Below are 25,163 nucleotides of genomic sequence, written 5' to 3'. Positions count from 1 at the left end.
CAGTCATTAAGCATCTGCCTTCGGCTCAGGTCATGATCCCAGGTTCCTGGGATCGAGCCCCGCATCGGGCTCCCTGCTCAGCGGGAAGCCTGCTTCTCCCTCTCCCACTCCCCCTGCTTGTGTTCCCTCTCTCACTGTGTCTCTCTCTCTCTGTCAAATAAATAAATAAAATCTTTAAAAAAAAAAAAGTCATTAAAAGATTTTATTTATTTATTTCACACACACACACACACACACACACACACACAAACACACACACACAGAAGAGAGAACACAAGCAGGGGGAGCAGCAGAGGGAGAGGGAGAAGCAGGCTCCCGCTGAGCAGGCAGCCTGATGTGGGACTTGATCCCAGGACCCTGAGATCATGACCTGAGTTAAAGGAAGATGCTTAACCGACTGAGCCACCCAGGCGCCTCCATCTACAATATCTCTTTTGATCTCACAGCAGTCCTTTCCAGAACAGAACAGGCTGTCTTGCTACTCCTGGCCAGGAGGCGAGGATGCAGTCAGTGGCTTGGGGCGGTTAAGTGATGTCATAGGGAGAGGAGTGTCATCAGTCCCATGGTTAAGGGTTTCTTCCCCCCATGTCATGCACCTGTGCTTTCAAGTGGTGGAAAAAATAGCTCCAGAAGACTTGTTGAACCAGCATCGCCTCTGTCAGCCCTCCCCGACCTCACTGGTACGGAGTTAAGTGATTTCTTCTGCTCTCCATTCTCCTTGGATCTTGCGTGTGCCCCTGTGCTTACACTTACCACATTCTGTGGATTCTTTGTTCTTTTTACTGGCTCCCGCTAGACCATGAGTTACAGGGGGCTGGAACCACAGCTTTCCGCATGACTGTATCCTTGGGGCCTGGCACAGAGTAAGACGTTAATACATTTCTGTGAAATGAATGAATGAAATTTGTTTCGGAAGCTTTTTTTTTTTTAAACCCTAGCACTTGAGGAAGAGAAGGAATATAGTGACATTGTATTTAAATATATTTCAAGTCAAATTTCAGTCATGAATGGAAAGAAATTACAAAACTCTTTCATTAAATGATGTGAGAAGGGGTTAGAGAGAATGACAATAATTTAATATCTGACTACTTAAGAAAATGGTTTCCACTCACTGAAATTAAATAAAAAAAATCTAAGGAAGCAAACACTAGCAGTCTTGGCAGTTTAAATAAAAAATTAAATGTTTTCTCAAAAGGCAATACATTTAACGAATCTCATGTTCTCATTCCTGGTCATTCTCTTTCCTTTGCATCGCTACTTAGATCTCAGTCCCTTATGTGAATCTGAGAAATGGTCATCAGAAAATGACTTTATAATTGATAGTTTTTGTAAGGTTAATTTTTGTTTTCATTAGCTGTTTCAAATTCAGCACTTAGACAACCCAGGAATTGTATGCAGGCAACTGTCTTTTAAATGGAGCTTTATCTCGACAAAACTCAACTAGGAAATGCACTGACAAAAGATGCTTATCTCTGTGGTCCAGACTTGGCTTCCTATTAATGCCAAATTCATACCACTTTGGAGAAATATTTTTTCCCTGCCAGCCGCTGTCTTCTTCCTTACTATTTGTTTTCTTATGTGTGGATCTAGATCTAGTTTACAAACTTTGCAATAAGTAACATCATTTCATAAACATTTTGAAACATGGAATCCCTTGATGCTAATATCTAATGTTTCGTTTTAAAGACTTGCTGCTTAGGGAGAGGGTAGGAAGGTATGGGAAGAAAGGAAGGGAAAAAAACCCAAACAAAATAAAACAACACACACAAAACAACTAGAACTTTCTGTATTACGATTTCGTTTTCCCCTAGCCAAGTAAAACACCAGTGCCTTTTCTTGGAAGGCGTGTTTCATATAAATGCTCTTGCAGCCTTTGCTCTGCAGGAGGGTCTGGATCACCCTGCAGTGTTCTCCGTGCCTGGACGAACATCCAGCCAGTTCAGCATGCAGACCCAGTAATTTTTACCTCTTAAAAACTTGAGAGATTTATGGGCCGCTGCCCAGATAATTTAAAATACAACAATGGAGCTGCATGTTCTCTATGGTTCTTTCCAGTTTTGATAGCATGGAAGAATTTTAAGATCTCATTCTAAGTTATTCTAAGAAGTGTTTATGTGCTTTTAATAGTTTGTGTCATTGATTCATGCACTGATGCCCCTCGGCCTCTAAGAAGCCATGCAAATACTCCTCGTATTATTTAGGTAACATTTTTAAATGACTGGAAACATGTGGAGGTAGTATATATAATTATTGCTAACTCTCCCCTCTTCTTTCTTGTGGTACAGACTTACTTTCACGCAGCTGTGCTTTGGCTTAGCCTGGCTCACCTGTGTCAGCGGAAAGTGCAGTCATGGAGCCAAGAATAGTCTAAGGGCAAAGGAAGTCATTATTGATTTTTTGGGGGGGTGGAGGGAGACAGGAGAAATGAAAATTTAACTAGAAAATATTTAATGCTCTGTAACTATGCTAAGATCAATTGTTTTCAAAATAGACAGAAAATAGCATTTGTATTTTGGCAGACTTGTACGTGTGCTGATAAGGTGTCTTGGTCATTATGTTCACTCAGTCAGCACTGATGCCTTGGTTCTGAGTACTTATTAGATGACAATATTGGGTCATTTAAATGTCTGGCTAAAACAACTGACACGTAAAGACAAAAGATAGAAGTTAGTTTAAAAACGCCACTAATGGGACGCCCGGGTGGCTCAGTTGGTTAAGCATCTGTCTTCTGCTCAGGTCATGATCCCATGATTCTGGGATCAAGTCCCGCATCGGGCTCCTTGCTCAGTGGGGAACCTGCTTCTCCCTCGGCCTGCTGCTCACCCCCTGCTTGTGCTTTCTCTCTCTCTCTCTCTCTCTCTCTCTCTCTCATTCTGACAAATAAATAAATAAATAAATCTTTTAAAAAATAAAATAAAAACGCCACTAGTATCACCCACAGATTTGTACATAGGTCTCTAATGATGTGCCTGCCTGGCAGTACTCAGCTAAGTATGTTACAACAAAATGCTCCTGTAACCTGCATTAGGATTGTTGAAATGGTAGGTTCCATATATCACAAAAGAGGTGAGCTAATAGGAAAGATTATCTTTTTTTTTTTTTTTTTAATTTTTTAAACATCTTTTTTTTTTTTTTTTTTAAAGATTTTATTTATTTATTTGACAGACATAGAGACAGCTAGAGAGGGAACACAAGCAGGGGGAGTGGGAGAGGGAGAAGGAGGCTTCCCGCCGAGCAGGGAGCCCGATGCGGGGCTCGATCCCAGGACCCTGGGATCATGACCTGAGCCGAAGGCAGACGCTTAACGACTGAGCCACCCAGGCGCCCCAGGAAAGATTATCTTTAAAGAATATTTTGATGAAGGTAAGGGACTAGTTGTATGGGAGAGAAATATATAGAAATGGCAAATGGAAATGGAATATGTATGTGGAATTCAAATATGCCTGAAATAAAGCAAAGACCACAAACTATTTTACCAACATTGAGCAAGCCCCTTGGGAACATGACTGCCAATAATTTGTAGAAAACTTTATAACCCATTAGCAGAAGGTATACTTTGTATCAGAAAACATTGAGAGTTCTGGTTGGATATTTTGAGAAAGGAAATAGTATAAAAAAGGATGTTTTTGGAAGTAGAGGATAACATTTTATTAGAGGGGAATCTTGAACAGAGAGGAAAGTGAAGAAGATGCTGATGCTGTCTTAGGGATCCAGGAATGAGTTGGACTCTGGGCCAGGGTTGTGCTCGTACACCTGAATGTATACCAAAGGGGAAACCTCACAAATGGTTCATGGTTACAGAACATAGGGGCCTGGGACTATGAATCACTAATGATTATGGCAAACTTGGAAAAAGGTGATCTTTGAGAAAGGAGGATTAAGAAGACAGTGAGATTGGTTTTCACACCATTTAATTTTAGGCTTTGTTGGAATACCTAAATGGAATTATACTTTTGGATGCCAAGAATAAGCAATTAACGTACTTCATGGTAAATGCCTTTTTATCTCTCTGTCTTTGCTCGACTGTCAGGGCCTTGAAGTTCAACATCCTGTGGGTTTTGCTCATTTCTCTATTTCCAGATCCTAGGACAGTATAAGCCTGTTTTGTGGCACCCAACCAATACATATTATTTGGATGAGTGAGAAGAGGGTGTGAAGGCTGCAGGGTGGGGGAGGGAGTTTGACAGTCAGCTCTCAGGTGGAAGATTCTCCATGGAGTCTTGAAGGTACATCCACTTTGACTAAATGGAGACAAGAAAAGGAACTGGAAGACGGCATGAGTGTTGAGAAAATCAGAAGTATTGTCAACAAACTTCTGTGTGAGTTCTTCAGTTTTTTAATAAGTGCCAGGAATTGTGCTGGAATAATGGAAAATGGTGGAGGAGGTGTTGGTGAGGAAGTTGAGGAATTGACATTCTGTTTAGCAGAGGTCTAAAGGAAGTGTTAAACCATGATCTCAGGATGAGGGGAATTGGATTTTTGTCAGAAAAAGATGGCCTTAGCTTGGTAGATTTGACAGAGGGGAGCAGACTGTGAAGATTAAGGCAAAGGCTTGCCAGGGACTGTAAACACATTGGAGAAGTTTATTAGCCATGAAAGGAGCTCAAGCAGCCTTTTGAGAATCTTAAAATTCTCATACACTTCCTGTACTTTATGTTATAAAATAATAGCTTTTTGGAATATAAAATCATCATATTGCTATACTACACTCCTTTCTGTCATGTATTTCCCAGCCCTGAGATCCAGAGGTATCTGCGGGCAGAGAGGGTCTTGGTATCCGTACTGGCTACCCCTACTTCCAGCAGGGAGTCGTTAGCTAGAAACAGCGGACATGGTAACGGCAGTTGCCGTGGGCACCTTTGCATTTTATCTTGTCCAAGGATGGAGAGAGGGGATGAGGAGAAGGGGTTGATGGGACAGCAGAAAGGAAGAAATCAGCGTCGCCAGGGGTTGGGGGGAGGGGGAAGAGAGCAAATGTCAATTTGTCATGGAACCAAATTATTTAGTTTTTAAGAAAGCAGTCATTATGTTGATGTAATAACAGCCTTTTAGTGCAAGTTGTCAACAGACAGTAATAACTTTTAATGAGGCCTCTAAAATAAAACCTTTATGGTATCCATGTGTTTGGGTTAGTGTGATCCATTATTCTAACCCTTATTTTACTTCCCTCTTATGCTGTGATTTATTATGTTTGAGGCCTCAGTGATTAATTCCTTAGGGAATGTATTTTAGAGCTTAAGCTATTATTTTAACTTTTAGCACTGTTAATTTAAATGTTTTCCTGTTTGCTAAATTTGAGATGAGAAGAATTTATTTTAACCATAAGAAATTGGAATGGGGAAAAGAGTGTTTCATTGTGGAATAACCAGGAGAGTAGCCAGTGACTGAGAAGTTGCCAGTTGAATTGTGTTGACAAGTGTGATTTGTGGGAGTCCCATAAGGATGTAACAGGGTCATAATATGAGCATAAAAATCATGCATCGTGTGGGTGAAGGAGTGGCCCGGGAATGGAAGGGAATGGCTATTAGTATATGTTGAAATTACTGCCTCAAAGAAACACAGGAATCCTTAAACTATATGTGTTGAAATCATCAGCCTCTGAAAGCTAAAACCGGGGAGAAAAATCCCAGAAAAACCAGACAATAATTCCTTGAAGCTGTCTCGTTTTTAGAATCGCTTATTACGGAATTATAGAAATAAGATATAAATGGTGCTTTGTAATAATATGAGCAGTCATCGCTGACTTGATGCATTTCTTACGATTCTGCTGTAATTCCAGATACTTTCATCCTGTGTCTGGTGTTTCTTGAGTGAGCTCCTGATTTCCTTGATTTGCTCCCTTCTGTACTTCTGTGCTCTGTTTACCGTGAGTGGTCAATCGTGTCCTCCTTGGATTTTCAGATAGCAAGTTTTGTCAACAAATCAGGCATGGACATCTCAATCCTACAGCGGTCCTTGGCCATTTTGGAGTCAATGGTGCTCAATAGCCACGACCTCTACCAGAAGGTGGCTCAGGAGATTACTATCGGCCAACTTATCCCACATCTTCAAGGGTAAGCATGCAGTTGCCTCCCATGTGAGAAGGGGAAATGATTCTGGTAGACAGCCACCATAAAGCCCTGGGAAAGGTTTTTGATTGGTTTGATTAAATATGCAGAAAAGGAATCTTGATTTGGCATCTAACCACACCATGTTACGTACCCATCCCCCACCACACTGATATGGCGCAGTGACTGGCCCCTTGGGGGGAGTGGGATCCCATGCCTGTTCTTGGCATCCTTCTGTCCCCAGTGCCTGGCTTTTTGTAGGCAATCAGTTCTGATGAATGTCGATAGATATCGGTAGAGTTTTACTTTTAACATCATAGGGCAATTTGCGGTCTTAAGTTCTCAACAGCATCTTTCCTTTGTCATTAAAAATAGTGTTTTCTGTGATACAATGAGTATTTTCATAGATAATTAGGAATTTTTCAAGGTAGGCTTCCGTCTTAGGCTCAAGGTGATTACAGTGACCTTCTTTTGTCTTTTCTAATGCATGTGTTTTATCTCTAGAGGCTTGAGCTAGAAGACAAGGCACTTAGCAGCCTGCAGGCTTTGGGGCTCTTTTCCTTCTCTCCACTCAGGCAATTAGTAAGGTTGTCCCTGAGAAAGACACCTCTATACAATGCTGCTTTATAAATTAAAGTATGTGGAGTTGCAGGCAGCAACAGCCCCCTGAGGTAGCTTACACAAACAGGGAGTTCATTGAAAGGATCCTGGGGGACTTTACAGAACCCAAGAATGACTTAAGTAGCTAAGCCGTGAGAAGGACAGAAACTGTGGCCTCCTTGGAGTGGTCACAACAGGCCTTTTCTCAAGTGTACTGGTCGACACTAAGGTGACTTGTCTCCCAGTAACTGCCACCCCTGGTCTCTCAGGTCACATTTGCAAATTCTCAAGAGGAAATCTGATTGGCCTTTTGGGGTTGGGGACGTGGGCTGGGGATGTGAGGGAATATTCAGTAGTTCTCAGTGTACCAAAAATGTTAACTGTTTATAATGCAAACCTACCAAAGTGCATTAGATGTTGCCTTCATTTGAGAGGGGGGAAGGTGACCGGAATGTAAAATTTTAAGTCACACAAGCTGTGGATTGTGGCCTCAGGGAAAATGAGCACATGCTCTAAAATGATGCTTTTGTGTGAAACCGCTCTAGAAATAATACCAGTTTCACATTTCCCTGAATGTGAAATGTATTAATTCTACAGTCTGTGTCTTTTCCCTGGATCTCGAGGGCATACTTGTGTGTTCACAGTGTGCTCTGCTAGAGTTGAGAGTTTCTAATTTGGCAAGTGCCGTGCTGAGGATTTTATATACATTAACTAATTTTACCCTAAAAGCAACACCTTAAAGTAAGTGTGTTCTTTCCCAGTGTTCCACATGAGGAAGCTGTTTTGGGGACACCCCCTGACCTCATGCAAGGCCACACAGCCAGCCTGCGGGGCACTGGGCTTTGGATTCCATCCTGCCAAAGGCTGTGTTCCACACTTAGCCTCTCCCTAAATTATCTCTGAATGTAGCTCACCGGCAGCTCTTTGTTTCTGCCTTAGGTCCTTCTTATTTACTGTTTACCACGTGGCTTCTGTGAGATTTTTGCTTGCTTTGGAGCTTCTGATCTCATTTCAGTGAAAAGCAAATTTGCAAATTTTAAAAATAAAAACTTGTTCTTTTTGTTATTAAAAAGTTTCTATTTGGAAATAGATTTTTAGAATATGTAATAGCATTGCCATGGAGACAAAGCAGTTTCCTTTGTAGTAAGTCCAGGAGTGTGGGGATACCCAAATCTAGTCCCAGATATACTTCATGCATCAGACAGAAAATCATAGCCCCCCACACACATATCCACACGTACAGCCCCTGGGTTCATGTATTTAAGCCTAATAGAGACGAAGGGGAGAGGAGGCTGACCACCTATACTTTCTGGGTGATCTATGCTGAGCAGTGTATTGTCCAGGTAGTAATAGTAATTGTCCTCCCCCAATTGCGTTCCCTTCCTCATGATGGTTGAAATACATTCTCACTTAGTTGCCAACTGCTTTTTCTAGGCCATGCCTCTCTCTTTCACCTTTTTTTGGGGGAGATCATGACCCTTCTCATGGTCTGACTCAGAGGTAGCCTATTTTGACTTTCTGTGTCATTCTGTCTTTACAGGACAGATCAGGAAATCCAAACCTATACCATTGCAGTGATTAATGCGCTTTTCCTGAAGGCCCCTGATGAGAGAAGGCAGGTAAGTTGCGTTTCTTTGGTCCTAAGACTGTACTCAGGGCTGGCAACTTTCGGGGCAGCGAGTGCCCACTCCTTCCCAACCTGAGGATTCCTTGGGCCTCCCCGCTGCCCTGCAGCTTGGCTGGCCGGCCTGGGGTCATTCACAGATCCCGTGGGAAGTAGGTGGAGATGCTCAAGCCCTTGTCTGAGGAAGAATGCTAGGAATGTTCCAGGGGCAGAGCCCTTGCGTCCAGTGAAACCCAACATAGAAGCTTGAAACATAAGAAGATGAAAGCCTGGGGGAAGCAGAGGTGGAAGCTCCGAGATCTTCTGTCATGCCACTGAATGCTCCCTAGGGCAAGGGAGGTATTGTCCCTATTTTCCTGATGAAGACCCTGAGGCCCTGAGAGGTGCCCCGCTTAGCCCATAGAAGTTTAGATGGAAAGGACAGGAGGAAGGCCACAGAGTTCGCTGCCCCTGGTTGAGGTAACTGTTCCTAAGTCAGGGGGGCTCTTCGCTCCATGACATTTCTGTTGTCCATGTGCGTGTGTGGTTGTGGGGGGGACTGAGCCACCCGTTTCCCTTCCTCTGTGCCCACAAGAGAAGGGAACCCCTTAAATGTACCCATGTGAAACCTATCCCTTGATACTCTCCTTTGTCTGTAGATCTTTGGTTCTTCTGCAGTGAGGTAAAGGGTCCTTGTAGAGGGGTGTGTGGAAGAAGTGGCATTTTGTGTGTCTTGGAATGTAGCTGGCCCCTCAGAATCCATTCATGTTTTTTTTTTTTTTTTTCCATCAACATAACATACTGTGTACCTTGGTCACACAATTCACTTCATTTAAAAACTGGGTGGAAATATGAGATCTTTCAACCAATAGAAAGTATACTGGGAGCTCTGTGACAGTTACCACTAAATTGTTGTAGAAGAATTTAGAAGCTAGTGTGCTACTGAACACTGAACACTAGAGAATTTCTTTTTTCCGTTTTATTTTTTCATTGCCAAGGATTTCAAACCTCAGTGACTAAACGTGAGGGTTTCTGGTTTGTTTTTCATTTAGAATTGTTTGCTCACTCCTTGGGGCTATGTTTGCACAATGAGTGGAGTGACTTTATTGTTTCCTGTGCATTGGGTTTGGTGTAGGGAGCCAGGAGCGGCCTGCCCTCCCTAAGCCTTATGCTCCAGGCTGGATTTTTAAGGGTGGTTTTGCAGGTGGAAGCCGAGGTGGGGCTGCTCTTTTTATATCTAAATCTAAATGCTGAGCTCATGATAACTTCTAGCAGCCCAGCAAATTGCTTGACAGCACACACATATGCACTCCTGACAGCCCTGGAGAAGCTTGATCGATCCTTCTACTGGCCAGACCAAGGACACCTGGCCGAACTGGTAGCTGAGAGTAGAGTGCGGGGCAAGAAGCCACCTGGTCTGACCTCATGGGCTTTTTCTTTTTCCTATGGAGGAAGAGTTTGGATTAGAGGAAGCAAAAACTCATGCCCACCCTAATTGCTATGATTTGGATCCCTGGATCTAGACATGAGTAAAATGCATACACTTTGCATCTTCCCGTTACACCAAGAACTACTATTAATCTACTGAATTGGATTCGCATGACCACGGAAAAATAGGGGACCAGATGCCAATCTGTACTGACTCCAGAATAATGATCACCATGAAACATAATGGCAGACCAGTATGACATTAGGTTTGGGTTCTGAGAATCAAATTTTATTTTTTGAAAATTAGACAATATTTGACTGAGATGACATAGATTGGCAATATACTGCTGTAATGATAATAAATCACAAAGGGTAGTCTAATAACATTACATAATTTAAGAAAACAATCTAACTGAGAAAGAGTGTATATAATCATACAGCAGCATATCTAGACTCTGACTAATTTAGTCTTCGAAATAAAAATAGCAACAACACAGAAAATTAACTTGGACTTTATAAATTGTTTTGAATTGAAGATGAGTCAGTGACTATTGTTTGTCAAGAAAAGGAATATTTTGATTTTTAATTAAAAAAAATATTTTTCAGTGAGTTAAGAGAGAGTTGGCTCTAAAAAACTAATTTCAAGTTCATAATAAAGAAAAGTTTGATGTTATTTTCTGAAGGTTAGTGGAGCCTGTAAAGCAGAAGACCATGCTAATTGGGGGTATCATCTGGGTTATATTATGTATTGTTATCAGCTTTTCTTGTGGAAAATTAAACTTTCTGAATTTTTAAGATAAATAGGAAAATTTACCAAAGCCTGCCATCAGTGATGATATTCTAAGAGTTTGCCTTGCGCCAGGCTCAGTGTTCAGTGCTTTGTGTCTTATTTCATTTTATTTTCCTATCACTAGAAAGCCTTATTTTGCCTCTTTACAAATGAGGAAATTGAGAGTCAGAGGGAGTAAGGAATTTGATCTGATTGTTGAGCAGATCAGAGTCCCACCTAGGCCTTGCTCTCCTCTGCAGAGAATCCCATTGGCCAGGAGGCGTCACCCAGAGAATTCTCTGGTATTTGCCGAGTGAAGAACTCCCTGGAGCCTGAAAGATACCAAGCCCGTTTTCTCACTCCAATTAAATTAAAACATAATCTAAACATTTATTTATTGGATTTACAGGAACAGCTTTGTTTTTTTAAAGTCTTAGGACATTGGATAAATTCCATTTCAGTGAAAAAATTTCATTTATTTCAACTTCTCTTCCTGACTTTGAACCAAACACATTGATAGGACTCTATTTATCTGGGCTTTATTTTTCAAAGTGTATAAATTGAATTCGGACGGATTTTAAACACCTATTTCTGACTGAAGAAAAATACCACCGTGGTCTTTTTACTTGGCAGGCAGACTGGAGTGATAATGCCGTTGTGCATTCATTGAGTGGGCCTTACTGAGAGAGTGCTGGGTTTGTAGAGGCCTGGATTTGTTGAGGGCTGGGGTAACACTTCCTGCTTTGCCAAGGCGTCCTGGGGGCTTTCTGGTTGGGGGGGTGAGGGCAGGGATGCCCTGCTTCCCCCTGCCTCCTGGATGTGGGACATTCTCCCTTTCTCCGCACAAAAGAAGGGAAGGGGTGTTTGTTTTGTGGAGGTGAGGGCCAGTGGATCCTTTTCCTTACAACTCCTTGCCATTATTTTACTGTTCTCATGGCAAGCATGTTGGTGAGGTCCCTTCCAAATTTCTCTACAAATATTTATGATCTTCATAAACATTGCAAGTTAAAAGATTTGGTGTGAAAATCAGAAAAGAAGTTTGAAAGACTCCTCTAAGTGCGTGCCCCAAACAGAACCCTTGCAACTAGTCATACTTTGCGTGGGCCTGCTTTGTTCTGTGCAAAGCGTCTTCTACCTACATAATTTTTTCACTGGATGGAATCATACTACTTGCAGTTTATTTACTTTAACTGCTTTTAAAACTAAACAAAATTTTGTGAACGTCTTTCCATGTCAATATCCCTATATCCATATTTATATCCATCTATACTTTTATATTGTCTCGATGGTATAAAATATTCTCCATGGAGCCTCAAGTTTAGTCAAACTGTTTTCTTTTTTTAAAGATTTTATTTATTTATTTGACAGAGAGAGAGAGACAGACAGACAGCATGAGAGGGAACACAAGCAGGGGGAGTGGGAGAAGGAGAAGCAGGCTTCTCACCGAGCAGGGAGCCCGACGCGGGGCTCAATCCCAGGACCCCGGGGATCATGACCTGAGCCAAAGGCAGACGCTTAATGACTGAACCACCCAGGCACCCCTACTCAAACTGTTTTCTAATATTGAACGACAACAACAAATCCATGATGTGCACAAGGATTTTTCTATTTTCTCTCTGACCAAGCTTCTCTGTTCCTTAGGAGGGTAGTAGAAAATATTCTTTCATTTTCCACCAAACATTTACTGTCTACTCTGTGCCAGACATAGTGCTCTGGGCGCATGAATACAAAGATGAGAAGGAAAGTCTCTGTGCCCCTAAGGTGACCGTGGTCTTATGAAGAAGATAAACAATGTCAAAGATAATTACAACAATTGCTGTACGTATTGGAACTATATTATCCCTTTTAGCTTATTTTAAAATTTCAAAAAAAAAATAGGCTAAAATAGGCACAGAGAATATTTTTCTTTTTTTGTGTGTCAGGCAGTAATTTCATTTTTATAAAAGAAAATAAGCTAAAAGAGCCACAGGGTCCTTTGGGCCCTTTGTTTTTCATCAGGTCCAGGAGAAAAAGTGGACCTTTCTGTTTGCGTTCGGAAGCAAGCCCCACTTTCTGTGGACCAAGGAAAGACAGGTTCCTTCTAGATTGCCATGTCCCGTGTTTGCCAGTGCGTCACTGTCCTTGCTTTCTTGTTTTCAACAGAGTGGAAGGTGTCTTGAAACACCTCACCGTATTTGTGCACTTTTCTCTGCCAGGCAGTGGGTCAGCAGGGGTGTTAACATCAAGTTGTAACCTCTAACAGAGCGCTCTGAATTTCCATCCCTTCTTCTCTCCTGCTTGCTTTCCCTTCTGTGGTGGCGATGGCGCCGTTAGGTTGGTGTAGAGAGCAGTGTTGACATCCTTGATTGTCCTCTGACTGTAAGTCCCCACCTTCGGCTCCTGCCCAAGCCCGCCTGCGTGTCCCCCTTGCACTCCCTGCCCATGCATCCGGGCTCTCCTTGCTTCCTGCGAGTTTATTTTCGCCGTGATTGAATTCACGGTTGTGGTTTTGAATTGTAGCCTAGTTTCTTCTCTACTCAGCAAGATTAGCAACTCTAACTCGAAAATCCAGCCCCTCCCCGCCAAAAAAAACCACTCAAGTGCCTTCCTGAATATGTTTTTGAATGTTTGCACCAAGGTTGTTCCCAACTTTATAATTTCAGCTTCATATCTATGTCTCGATATTTAGAAAGAATGTCTGTGAATCACTTCTTTAAATAAAGTCACCTGCAAATCCTCTGTGCTCAGCAGGCCAAAGCCCCAAATTCAACTTACAGAAAGGAGGCCTAGCAATGCGGAGTGTGGACTCTCGGAGATTAGCCCATGCTCAGATATTTGTCCCTTCCTAAAGCACCACACAGTTGACTTGCATAGACTATTTTCAAGCCCTGGAGTACGTCCCACTCACTCTTTGGTTTTGCATAGATTAAGATGAAATGGCTCTTAGAAGACTTCGAGCCTTAAAGTGATGCTGCCCTAATACTGGGACTCCTTGGTGCACGCATGTTTCCTAGTAAAACCTCCCTGTACACGTGTAGTCTACGAAAAGCTGATGGGCCTTTTGAATGGAGAACCATTGCCTTTATCCAGAGTATTTGCTTTTTATTCCACGCTCACTTTTTCCTGGAAGGAGGAAATTCCTAAAAAAGGAGAAGTTTGCGGGTGCCAGATTTCCTTCCCTTTGCTTTTGGACAAGGCTCAGTTACCTAAACAGAACATTCAAAAAGCAATTTGAATACTACTGCCTGTTGGAGCCTGTTCTTTCGTAAGAAATACTGCTGATACCCAGTTAGGAAGCACCCCCTGGATAAAGTCATGTGGGGCCATGTTGAAATGTAGTTTTCTAACCTAAGGTTTTGTGTGGGTGTGTTTTTCTTCAACAGGAGATGGCGAATATTTTGGCTCAGAAGCAACTGCGTTCCATCATTTTAACAGTGAGTACCTATGCGGGGTGACCACCTTGTTGGGCAGGAATGGTTTGGTGCATTCATTTATCTCCTCTTTTGGCTTCAGTTTGTGGTTTGTTCTGTGACTTGCTTCTGTGATGAAGCAGTAGTAACTAGAAAGGAGGAAGAAGTGTGCTTTTGGAATTGGAATAAACAAGGCTTTCCCACAGGAATGGTCTCATATGATTGGAAGGAGTCATCTCTGGAACTGCCCTAGAAAGACAGTCTGGCAGGAAGGGGAGGAAATCTCTCCCGGTGGGGCAGGTTTATTACACTCACCATCATGTTAGTTTTTAATTTTTTAATTTTTTTAAAGATTTTATTTATTTGAGAGAGAACATGAGGGAGAGAGAGAGAAAGCACAGGCAGGGGGAGGGGCAGAGAGAAGCCGACTCCCCGCTGAGCAGGGATCCTGATGTGGGGCTCCATCCCAGGACCCTGGGATCATGACCTGAGCCGAAGGCAGACGCTTAACGACTGAGCCACCCAGGCACCCCCTCACCATCAGTTTAGCTTTGTATGTAGGAAATCAGGGACTCCATGACTTAAAAATAGCCACTGGTGTGAGCTTATACTGTTTTTAATGAGGAAGCTAACTGGAGACCTGTCAGACTCTGACAGAAGTCCTGAAATTCTGACCATCATTTCCCTGGGCCCCTTTGCAAGAGACAGGCAGGGAAGATGTACATGGAATCCACTGGTTAACTGCAATGCAAAAATGACCTGAAATGTGAGTGCAAAAGAAGCCCTGCATGTTATGTGGTGAATGTTTAGAAATAAATTGAAGGGCATGATTTCCTGAGGCCTTATCCGCTATTTGACTTTAACCAAAGACTGAAAGAAGCACGCATGATCGATTCCCAGCTTACCAAAGAAGCAATTTCTGTTTCTATGATTTCAAAAGGGAGTTCTGCAAGCTCACACACACACACACGCACGGACAGACATGCACGCATGCACACGCGTGCACACACACACACACACACATTCCAATACAATGAGGCTATTGAAAATTAAAAACCTTATGAGGGCAAACACAATAAATACTCTAGAATCCAGAGCCAACAGCAATGACTACAATTTGTCATCGAGTTTGATTTTGAACTTCCTGGCTCACTAGGATAAAAAGAAACATATGAGTGTAATTTTCGTTGTTTGATGAAAGAGGTACCCCAGTTCTTCGGGGATGACATACTTCTCCCCCTGGACCTGGAATATGAAATGGGTGTTGGTAGAGCATTCGAATAGATTTTTGGTCCAAGAATGGTTGGGTAGAGATTGCAGGAGGATTCATAATATGTTTAATCTTTATCCTGGTTCTTAGTAAAAGTGGAAAGTGCAATATTAGAGCATAGTCCAGTGAAGATATTTGTGGGAGAGGAGGGGAGTGGAGAGACAAAGGATGAGAAATGTTAAATTAAGGTCTTAGCCTGCTATTCTTACCTGGGTGTGGCAGTCAGAGTTGGAATGCCCAGAGAGGGGGTGGGTAGAATGGCTAAAGCCACCGTGTCTGAAAGATCAGTTTGCTTCAATGGGACTTCTCCTATGAGACTTTGATGGCTGGAAGTTCAAGGCTCATATTCTCAGGCAAAAACTTGGAGTGCAGATACTTTTGAATTGTTAATAAAATAGACGGCCTGTACACCTCGGATATGAAATATTTACTCTGAATTAACATTCTGTTCTGAACTGGAAGGGTATGGCGTTTCATTCCACCTCCCTATCTCACTGCCTAGCTTCCCACACCCACCACCCCCATTATCTTGGTTCAGTGACTTTTTTCTGTTCCTCATTTTTCTCCCCACCCCTCCTGCTTTAACTGGCTATTTTGACACAGTACTCCCAGCCAGGGTGTAGAGTCCAAGTGCATGCTGGTTTTGGGGCACCTTGAGAAAGTTCTTTCAGACGGCAAGACGTGGTTGGGTCTAGCACATTCAAAAAGCCACATTGACCTGTCCTTTGGCATTTTTAAGGGATAACCATGGTCTCTGCTAAAGAAGACATATGTTAGGCCCAAGTGTTCAATCTCCTTTGTGATCCAGCTCCGGTGCGGGCAAAGGCTCCCCATATCTAGTCTCCTGCCATTTCTTTTATATTTGTTGCATTTTGGTTCTGTTTCTAAGGGGAAGGGTCATTTTGTTTTTCATTTAATTGTTAGCAGGCGAGTAAAGTTATGCATTACATGCACGTGAATTCCCTCATTGCATTGTGGTGGTCGTGGTCTCTGGATAGTTTCCATGGTGAATTAACTGCAGGCCTGATAGGTACTTTGCTTTTTTATGTTGCTTCTAAAACTTTTCCCCATTTAGAAGTTGGATCACCTTGTCAGACTGTTGATGGCAAGATGATGGCAAAATTGCTTACAACACATATACACGATTTGTTTCTCTATTGCATGCAAGGAAGGCTTCTGTTGTAGAAATCCACAGCTCTCTTCAAGATACTTTATGTCAGGCACACTTTCTTGATTTATATGGCTGCAATCACCAGTACATTTCCAGTGCCTTCTTTTCTTCTGCTCCCTGCTGCACACAGCAGCTCTTTACCTGGAGTCTGGCCTAAACATCAGGAACTTTATTGAGCCAGAATAGAAAGAAAAGCTCCAAGATCACCTGCATCCTCACCTTTCTTCTGAAGGGTGGTCCCACCAACCTACATTCTCCGGGCCTCCAAGTGAAGACTTCTGGGGTTTTACTTGGCATAATGATTGGGGTTAAGTTAATTGTTGCTGGCTTTTTCTTTCTTCCTTTTTTTAAAAAAAAAATATTATTTCTGAACTATCTCCCCAGCATGTCATCCGAGCTCAGAGAGCCATCAACAATGAAATGGCACACCAGCTCTATGTGCTGCAGGTGCTTACCTTTAACCTTCTGGAGGACAGGATGATGACCAAGATGGACCCCCAGGACCAGGTGAGTGCTCGCTAGACCGCAGCAAAAGCATATACGGGAGAGAAAGTGGTTATTAAAAATCTTTTCTTGGGCTACTCCCAAACCAGGAATTTGTAGATGATGATATTGTTTTATTATCATCTTAGAACTTGGGGGAATATATACTTTTTAAGATTTTTTAAAATTTATTTGAGAGAGAGAGAGCACGAGCAGGGGGAGGGGCAGAGGGAGAAGCAGGCTTCCCACTGAGCAGGGAGCCTGATCCCAGGACCCTGAGATCATGACCTGAGCCCAAGTCAGACGCTTAACCCAACACGCCCCAGAACTTGGGGGGAATATATTTAAAATTTAGGTGAACATAGGCTCAGAGAATAAAGCAAATGGATTCTTTCATTATACATCAAACACATGCATATTCTTTTATTGGATAAGAAAGCCTGATGTCACATGGCCACAGATCTTGGCCCTTGGTCTTAATACCATCAATGGTAATAGCTTTGGAGTCAAGTTCCCAGACAACTTGGGCCATTTGGTTTCCCTGTGTGATACTGATTCAGGTGGAAGAATTAATTGCCTCCATTCTCCAGTGATCAGTGCCGAGGGGGGGGAGGGGGGGGAGTCCCAGGTTACACCTGATTTCTGGGCTTGCGTCTTTGTTGGTTGGCTGTTTGTTATAATTCTCTCTAGGTTTCTGGTTGTTGTGCGTGAAATGTTATGCCTCCATCCAAAAGGGTTTTGGGGGAACTTTACTGTGTGAGGACAGAGTGAGAGGAAACAGCTGGGAGCCCTGCTGTAGCCCATTTTCAACTTAAGCAGCGCTGCAGCTTTGGAAAGGAAAACACTCATTACTGGCACGTGAGGGCCTGATCTAGCGCAGATGTGAGCCGCACATGTGAAGTGTGGAACTGCTGTAGCCCTTCGTCCGTGGCGCCAGGCCATGCGATTAAGAATGATTGAGAGGCTTGGAGAGGCTGTCCAACATGCCCTGGACTTTTGGCAAGGCCAAGTTTAATCATCCCAGAGAGATGAGACTGTCAGCTTACCACTTCTAGTGACGGAAGGCCATGCATTTTAATGTGGAATGGGCCTCCCCATTTGGAAATGCTTCCTTTTATTTATTGAAAACATATATATATGTTTTTTTTCTTATTTACCATTTTAACCATTTTTTAAGGGTTTGTTTCCACGTAGTCACTTCTTAGTGGAGGTAGGGATCCCTTGTCACTTGAATGCTGTTCATAAACCTGCACGTGCCTCTCACTTTGGTTCGGCCAGTGTGGAACTCCCAGGTCCTTGAACTTGGCTTTCCCCAGACCCAAGCCTTCCATCATATTTGGGACTCCATTTAGAACTTCTAGGTAATTGGGGCGCCTGGATGGCTCGGTCGTTAGGCGTCTGCCTTCAGCTCAGGTCATGATCCTGGGGTCCTAGGATCGAGCCCCGCATCGGGCTCCCTGCTCCGCGGGAAGCCTGCTTCTCCCTCTCCCACTCCCCCTGCTTGTGTTCCTGCTCTCACTATGTCTCTCTCTGTCGAATAAATAAATAAAATATTTTAAAAAAAAGTACTTCTAGGTAATTGACCTAAGTATTCCAAACGACTTGGCCGTGAGGATAATCGTGGAATGAAGCCAGGGCTGACCAGCAGGGAGAACGGCAGGGGAACTCTATGCAGAGCCCTAACTTAGAACATCGGTTGTCTTTTATCTGTTTTTCTTTGGCCTGAAAGCAGTAATTCATTTAGACCCTGGGGAAAGAGGGAGTATATGTAATGTCACACAATGAAAGCAGCTCTTCCCTTCCCCCCCCTTTTCTTTCTCCCTAACGCCTTCAGGCTCAGAGGGACATCATATTTGAACTTCGAAGAATCGCTTTTGATGCGGAGTCTGAACCTAGTAACAGCAGTGGCAGCATGGAGAAACGCAAGTCCATGTACACCCGGGATTATAAAAAACTTGGCTTCATTGTAAGTAAGCTATCTCTCCAGTAAGCGCTCTCCTTCCAACATCAGGGGTCTGACCTCAGCCGCAGAAACTGGTGTCTCCTCCGAGCGTGTGGTCCTCTTGCGCCTCGCAGAATAGTTTCCACATTTTCCAGATGTTTAGCTGGTGTAAACAGGATCACATGACAATCTCTTCTGGCCGCAGTGCAGCAGAATAACTTGTACAAGTGTGACTAATACTGAGTTTGTTTATTCAGCTCTGATTAAGTGTCGTTAGCCCGGAATGCATGTAGATTTCATTAACTCCACATCACAAGATGCTTCAGGTTCTCTTCGAAATAAATGGGTGATGGCAACTGTGGGATGGATCTTATTATTGGGTTAGTGCTTGGATAACTTATATACATGGATTTCATATCAAAATCAAATTTAGAGTCTCCTGAAATGTATTCACGATAAGATTTATGCAATTTGTACTTTCCTAAAATTTTGTCTTGTTACGGACGTGAATAAGACCGCTCCTAGATTTCCTTTTGTTCAGTTTGCAAATCAGAACGCCACTTGTCCTGAATATAATCTGCTGTTTTTGTTTCTACTTGGATTCCATTCTGACCTTTATCACCATGGCATTTCTCCTGTGACCTTGAGCTAATTAATCTCAAATTCTGAGGATGTAAAATTGGGTTTCCATTTTGTCCTCCATCATAAATGGCAAAAAAATGAGATTTTGGCTTCAGTGATTAGATCATTAGGCATTATTTTAAAATTGCAAATACAGTCTTCTTTAGTACACACACACAGACACATAGACACAAATATTAATCTTTATATACATCAGTATCACGCTTTGTATGTTATTTGGGAAACCCTGTCTTTCACGGGGATTGTCTTTGGAAATGTTTCCACATTAGTTAACATGTATTGTTTTTCATTACTGAGAAGTTTTTCATTTTTTGAATGGACTACAGTGTATTTAACCAAACCCTTTTGCTGAGTAATTCAATGTTTTGAAATTACCAATAAGTCTAAAATTGGCATCTTTGTCACCTGGTAATTACGTGCATCCGCAATCACATTATTAGGATAAATTTGTGGGACTGTCATTTCTATGGCATTTATTTTTTAAGGTTGTTGATATTTACCAAATTGCTTTCCACACTGAGTCATTTCCACATTAGCCCAATGGATCAGAGTGACTATTTTTTTAACCTCTCCAATCTTTCCTAAACTAAAAAAATAAATAAATAAATAAATAAATCTGGTAAGTTATTGTTTTTATGGTGATAGTCTTAATATGTCTTTTCTAATAAGAATACTTGTCAAATGTATTCGGCTTTGCAACTTAACTTTACAGAGGTACTGTGACATCATTTTTATATAATCATATTTCATATCTTGACATTCCATTTAAATTTTTTAGTAGAATCTATTTTTTAGAATTTTAGCACAAAGTTTCTTGGCCAAGGGACCAGGTGAGAGCTCCCTGTACTTGATGTGTGTCGATGGTCAAGGCTAACAGGTGGTCCCAGCCCTGCTGTCACCCATCTGTGTGTTAGCAGAGCCCGTTTATCAGGGATATAGCTGATGAATGTGGATGTAGCTCACGTCCTCCCTCCCCACCCAGTTCTTTCCAGGTTTTACTTTTGTGTGTTGAACAAGGCCTATCCAAATCATGTGGGAAGCCTCGCAAAATCACCCAATCTCTCTTGCTGTCCAGTCATATCAAAATGCCCTGGAAGGAGATCAAGGGATGTGTATTTCCAAATGCTCCCAATTGATTCTGATACCCTGTCCCAGTGGAGAGCCTGGGGGTAGGGAATGCCCGAGTTACTCCCATTTCATTGTCTTCTTCTGCTACCACCTGGATTTCCAGTGCATTTGAACTGTGCAGAAAAGGCAAAACTCTAGTTCTTGGTTCATAGTGCCCCAGGACTCGCTGTGTCTCTCTGTCCCAGGTGGCGGCAATTGCAGAATGCACAGTGTCATTTCTCCTCCTGGCTGTGTACCTGAAGGACAGAGGAAAGAGGGGACATTGGGGGAAGAACACTTGCTGGGATTCGGATTATTACAGGTTCCTGGGATTATTACAGATCTCTAGGAAGGGTATATGTAATTGGGGCAGGAGGCATGAAACATCTCCCTTTTTATTTTCATGTTCTAGTCCTGTGTGAAATCAGCAGGGTATTTCATGAGCCAAAGTCTGAGTGACTTTTCTTCGTGTAGCTCCATCTATGTTAACACGTTGTTCATTCCTTCCGCAGTTCAGTATTAGAGTGTATCTCCGTCTTAGTTTTCAGCGTCTGCTGAGTGTTCTGCTTCAAGTAGTTCAGGAAGAACAGTGTATTTTTTAACTGAAAGCTAATTCGATGTGGTTTTAAGGCTTTAGCTCTTATGTGGCCTCCTTTCAAAGGACTTGAAAAGTCATTTTAGAAAAAGCAAAGACCTGGAACCTAGAATAACCAAAAAGAGAGTGTTGGTTTCCTTTATTTTTTCATGGTTCTCTTTTTTCTTTTTTTTTTTTTTTTTAGTTTTCAATTTTAGTCCTTTCCCTGAAACTTCTCCCAGGCCACGATTTTGCATCAGAAGAGTTGAGAAATTGGAAAGACCAGTTAGTAATGATTTCTAATGGTGGAAAATTTCCAACAGCTTTGATGAGCACAGATTTTCACTTTTACAAGTCCAGTCAGCCAGAAATAGACAAGCCTCAGTAAATGGAATCATGCGCTCATTGCGCCACCTAGAGACCATTGTGCAAAAACGCTGGAAGCTGGCGGGGTGCCGGTATCTGGCCATAAAATCTCTAGGTGCTGTAAGCTGTCCGGATGCACAGAAAGAGGAATAATCTTGCCTATTCCCTGCATGAACTCCTTCCTGTTGCCTCCTTTAGGAGCAACTGAGGTTTGGATAATTTTTGGATCTCATTGAAGGAAAATTCAATTCGTAAGATGAAGATTGTTCTTTCTCATTTCCCGTCTCCCGAGTAGGCAGTGCCCAGGAAGTGTTAAATGACAAATTTTTGGAGGCGAGTGGGCCTAGATTTTAATTCCATCTTCCCTAATTCCCAGCCATTGGGCCAGCGCGCCAGTTGTTGAACCTGTTCGGGCATCAGGTTCCTCGGTTGTGCAGCTACCCATCTATTTCAGGGTCATTGGAAGGTCATCAAAGATCGTCTGTTAGTGCCTGGCACAGCGTCTGGAATGGAGGATGTACCCAGCAAAGAGTACTTCTCTTCCTTGCTTTTTGGAGAGCACATATCTGGAAATCACAGGCAGCCTTTTCAGTTTTGCAAAGTAGAAGGGGCAGTTGCTCCAACAAGCGAGCAGAACAGTTGTTAAAGGATAATAAAGCACAATACCTTTCAGAAGGCAGATGGCCTTACATTCCTTCTCAGCACAGCCTCCCAACAGAGCAGGTTTTTCTGATGAAATAATTCTGAAATCTCAATTTAAAGTGGCTAAATGGCGTGTTACAGCTAGTCATAACACAGAAAAGCACCTGCTTGTAAAACAAAGCTGCTTAATCTTCTAAGATCTCTCGGTTAATGATTCTCTAGTTGCCGAACAGACTTGCAGGGGCCCCGGCGGGAGGAGGGGTCAGGGTTGTCTGGGATGATACTGTTCTTACTGGAAGTCAGAAGGCAAGCGTGCATGCATTTCTCAGGGTGACGGAAGGCAGATTCCCATATTTAGAATGACTTTATTTTGAAAACTAGAGAAATGCCTGAATTAAACTGTACCTTGTTGATTATAATGACCAAGAACTGTGCAAAATGGTTTTCATGCTCTGAAGAGTTGCGTTCCTGGCCAGAAACCCTTCAGAGTTTGTCTTAATGTCAAATTGGTAGCTTCTCTATTCGTCCAGTCTGTTGGACGGTCCTTACAAAGGACATATCTGTAGTTCATTTTTCTGGTCTCTCTCGAACCAAGGCAGATGTTGAAGTTGGACAAGACTTTTTTTTTTTTTTCCTAAATGCCTTTTCTTTCCCATTCCTTTAGCTTGACTGGGCCCCAAATAAACTCATTTTAAATGAATGAATGAATGAATCAATCAATCAATCAATTTAGTAGGTTCCGTGCTGGGCGTGGAGCCCAACGCAGGGCCTGAACTCACGACCCTGAGCTTCAGACATGAGCTGAAAGCTCGAAACCTGAGCTGAGATCAAGAGTCGGACACTTAACCGACTGAGCCACCCAGGCGCCCCAATAAACTCATTTTTAAAAGAAACTGTTTCTGAACAGTATATTTTAATATGAGAAGTTTTGATAAATATTTCCCTTAACATTTTCAGATTGTCTTAAAAGAGAAAAGTGACTAAAATGTGGAAGTGAAAAAAGGTCATGAGAAAAAGATGACTTCAGAATTAAGATTCTCTTTTAAAGTGTAGGTTTGATTGTGTTTCGGCATGGTCGAGGCCAGCACCCCATCTGGAGAAAAGATAATGTATTTACTCATAGTTCTCAAGAGAGGGAGCGTGCCACACCACAGAGGGCATGTGGACAAGCACTGGGGGGGGGGGGGGTCAGGAGGCAGAGGGAGTGGGGGGGAAACGTGGATAAGAGCCTTTGTTGTGGTTTCCATGGAAAAGCAAGGCAAGATAGAGGAAGCAGGTTTAGGATTGGCCAGTTTGAATAATCTCAGTGGTCTTGGGAGCAGAGACGCTGCCCCCAGCTGTCAGCCTTGTGGTGATGGGGGCCAGGGGACAGTGGCCCAGAGCGCAAAACCCTGATAAAGGAGATCCTTTGGGGTTTGCGATCTGGATTGGCGAGTTGGCATATGAAACGCATGCTTCCTATCTCTAGGAATTAGCTAACCCTGGGAAGGGCAGTTCCTCCAAGGTATCAAAGGATCAGAGAATACAAAAAATTTTAAGAAATGACTAATACAGATGCATGTTAAAATTTTTAGAGGATTTTCTACTTCCCAGATGATAGAAGGTAATTATGCATCTTTACGCAAGTATAATTATACGTAATTGCATATGCGGTGCATGGTGTCATTTTAATATATTTTTTTTCAAATACAGATGGCAGGGGATGAAGTGAGATGCATATTTATCCATGTCTTCCTCCATCTCCATCCCCATCCCTGTTTCCCTAACACAGGAGGAAGCCTCCTGGTCTAACCGTAACTGTGAGTGTAACATGGGCATTAAGCTTGGGCTCTGAATTCGGGCTGCCTAGGGTTGATTCCTTGGGCGGATTACTTGACATTTTCATGTCTTAGTTTCCTTATCTTTAATCTGGGGATATAAGAGTCAATAAATTTGTTATGTGAATTAAATTATTAGATACTTGTAAATCATACAGAAGAGTGCCTGGCACGGAGTAAGCAGACTAGGAATTTAGATGCAGTTATGCTCATGTTATAATAACTATTGATATTATTATTGAGCATCACACGGTGTCCCATGACCCTGTGACAGGCAGTGTTGGGGGGTGTGAGAGTTGTAAGTTGTGCCAGGAGGATGGCGAGAAAATTTGTGGTTGAAAATACGAGTTACTGATGAAAGAAAGTTGTGTGCTTGGGACACCGCAAACGTGTGTCGAGGGCTGACCTTTAGGTTCACGGGGAGAGAAGTAGAGTTGGTTTTTCCAAGTGAGGACAGATTAGAGAGAATTTTAAAATCAAAGGGGTTTGAAATATTCAGTCAATCCTCCATCCTCACGGTTCATGGATTCCGTATTTGCAAATCCAGCTATTCACTAAAACTTACTTGTAAATCAATACTCATGGTGCCTTTGTAGTCATTTGCAGACATGAGGTCAAAACAAGGGGACGCTCTGCCTTCTCCTTTCAGCTCTCCTACTGTAAATGGGAGTCCTTTTCATAGGCTAGCCAGGGCCTTGGTTTTTGAAATATGTGCTTTGTGTTGGTGGTATTGCTGTTTAAAGTGGTCCCCAAGCATAGTTCTAAAGTGCTGCTTGATGTTCATAAGTACATGGAGCCAGAATGTGCCTTATGGGGGAAATACGTGTGCGAGATAAACTCAGGTCGGGCAGACAGTGTCGTTGCTGTGAGTTCAGTGTTAATGAACCAACAATATATATTAAATAAGGTGTCTTTAAAAAATACATAAAACAAGGTTATGTATCGACTGATTGACCGAGTCTTGTGACCAGAGACCGGAAGTCACCTCACCCCGTATCTCCCCTCGGAAGCAATGGCTCGGTATTCATTATCTCGGGATTTGCGATGACTTCATAGAACATAGCTGCAGGGAAAAAGCAGAATAGACTGTACTCTGAATGCTTGGGGAGCCTTCAGTCAGGGGTGAGCCCTGGAGAGGAGAGTCCCAGGCGGTGCCAGGCTCATTCCCTCCTAGCCCTGTGGTCTGTGTGTGCTAAGTGGGGAAGAGAAAGCCCACCATTGACTGGCTGACAGGTGTTCGCGGTGTAGCAGGGCCTCTGCCCAGTGCCTGGCACACTGCTCAGCATGGTCACGGGGGAGCATGGCACCCTCCT

At 42.7% G+C, this 25,163-nt stretch overlaps 1 protein-coding gene across 4 annotated transcripts in view; it reads left to right on the top strand.

The window, feature by feature from the left end:
* The window catches only part of ELMO1 (engulfment and cell motility 1), a 512,699-nt gene that overhangs the window by 183,350 nt on the left and 304,186 nt on the right, over positions 1-25,163 (top strand). For 3 of the 4 annotated variants that reach the window (XM_078059467.1, XM_078059466.1, XM_078059468.1), the window contains exons 9-14: positions 5,902-6,053; positions 8,188-8,266; positions 12,761-12,805; positions 13,810-13,860; positions 16,662-16,784; positions 18,595-18,726. In XM_078059467.1, coding sequence (XP_077915593.1) covers positions 5,902-6,053; positions 8,188-8,266; positions 12,761-12,805; positions 13,810-13,860; positions 16,662-16,784; positions 18,595-18,726 — 582 coding nt within the window. The remainder of the gene's footprint in view (positions 1-5,901; positions 6,054-8,187; positions 8,267-12,760; positions 12,806-13,809; positions 13,861-16,661; positions 16,785-18,594; positions 18,727-25,163) is intronic. The other variant, XM_078059469.1, reaches the window with a different exon arrangement.

Source organism: Halichoerus grypus, chromosome 12, assembly GCF_964656455.1.
Source record: "Halichoerus grypus chromosome 12, mHalGry1.hap1.1, whole genome shotgun sequence".
Taxonomy (NCBI): domain Eukaryota; kingdom Metazoa; phylum Chordata; class Mammalia; order Carnivora; family Phocidae; genus Halichoerus; species Halichoerus grypus.
The sequence above is the reverse complement of the archived record's forward strand: the minus strand, read 5'-3'. Positions and strand labels throughout refer to the sequence as shown.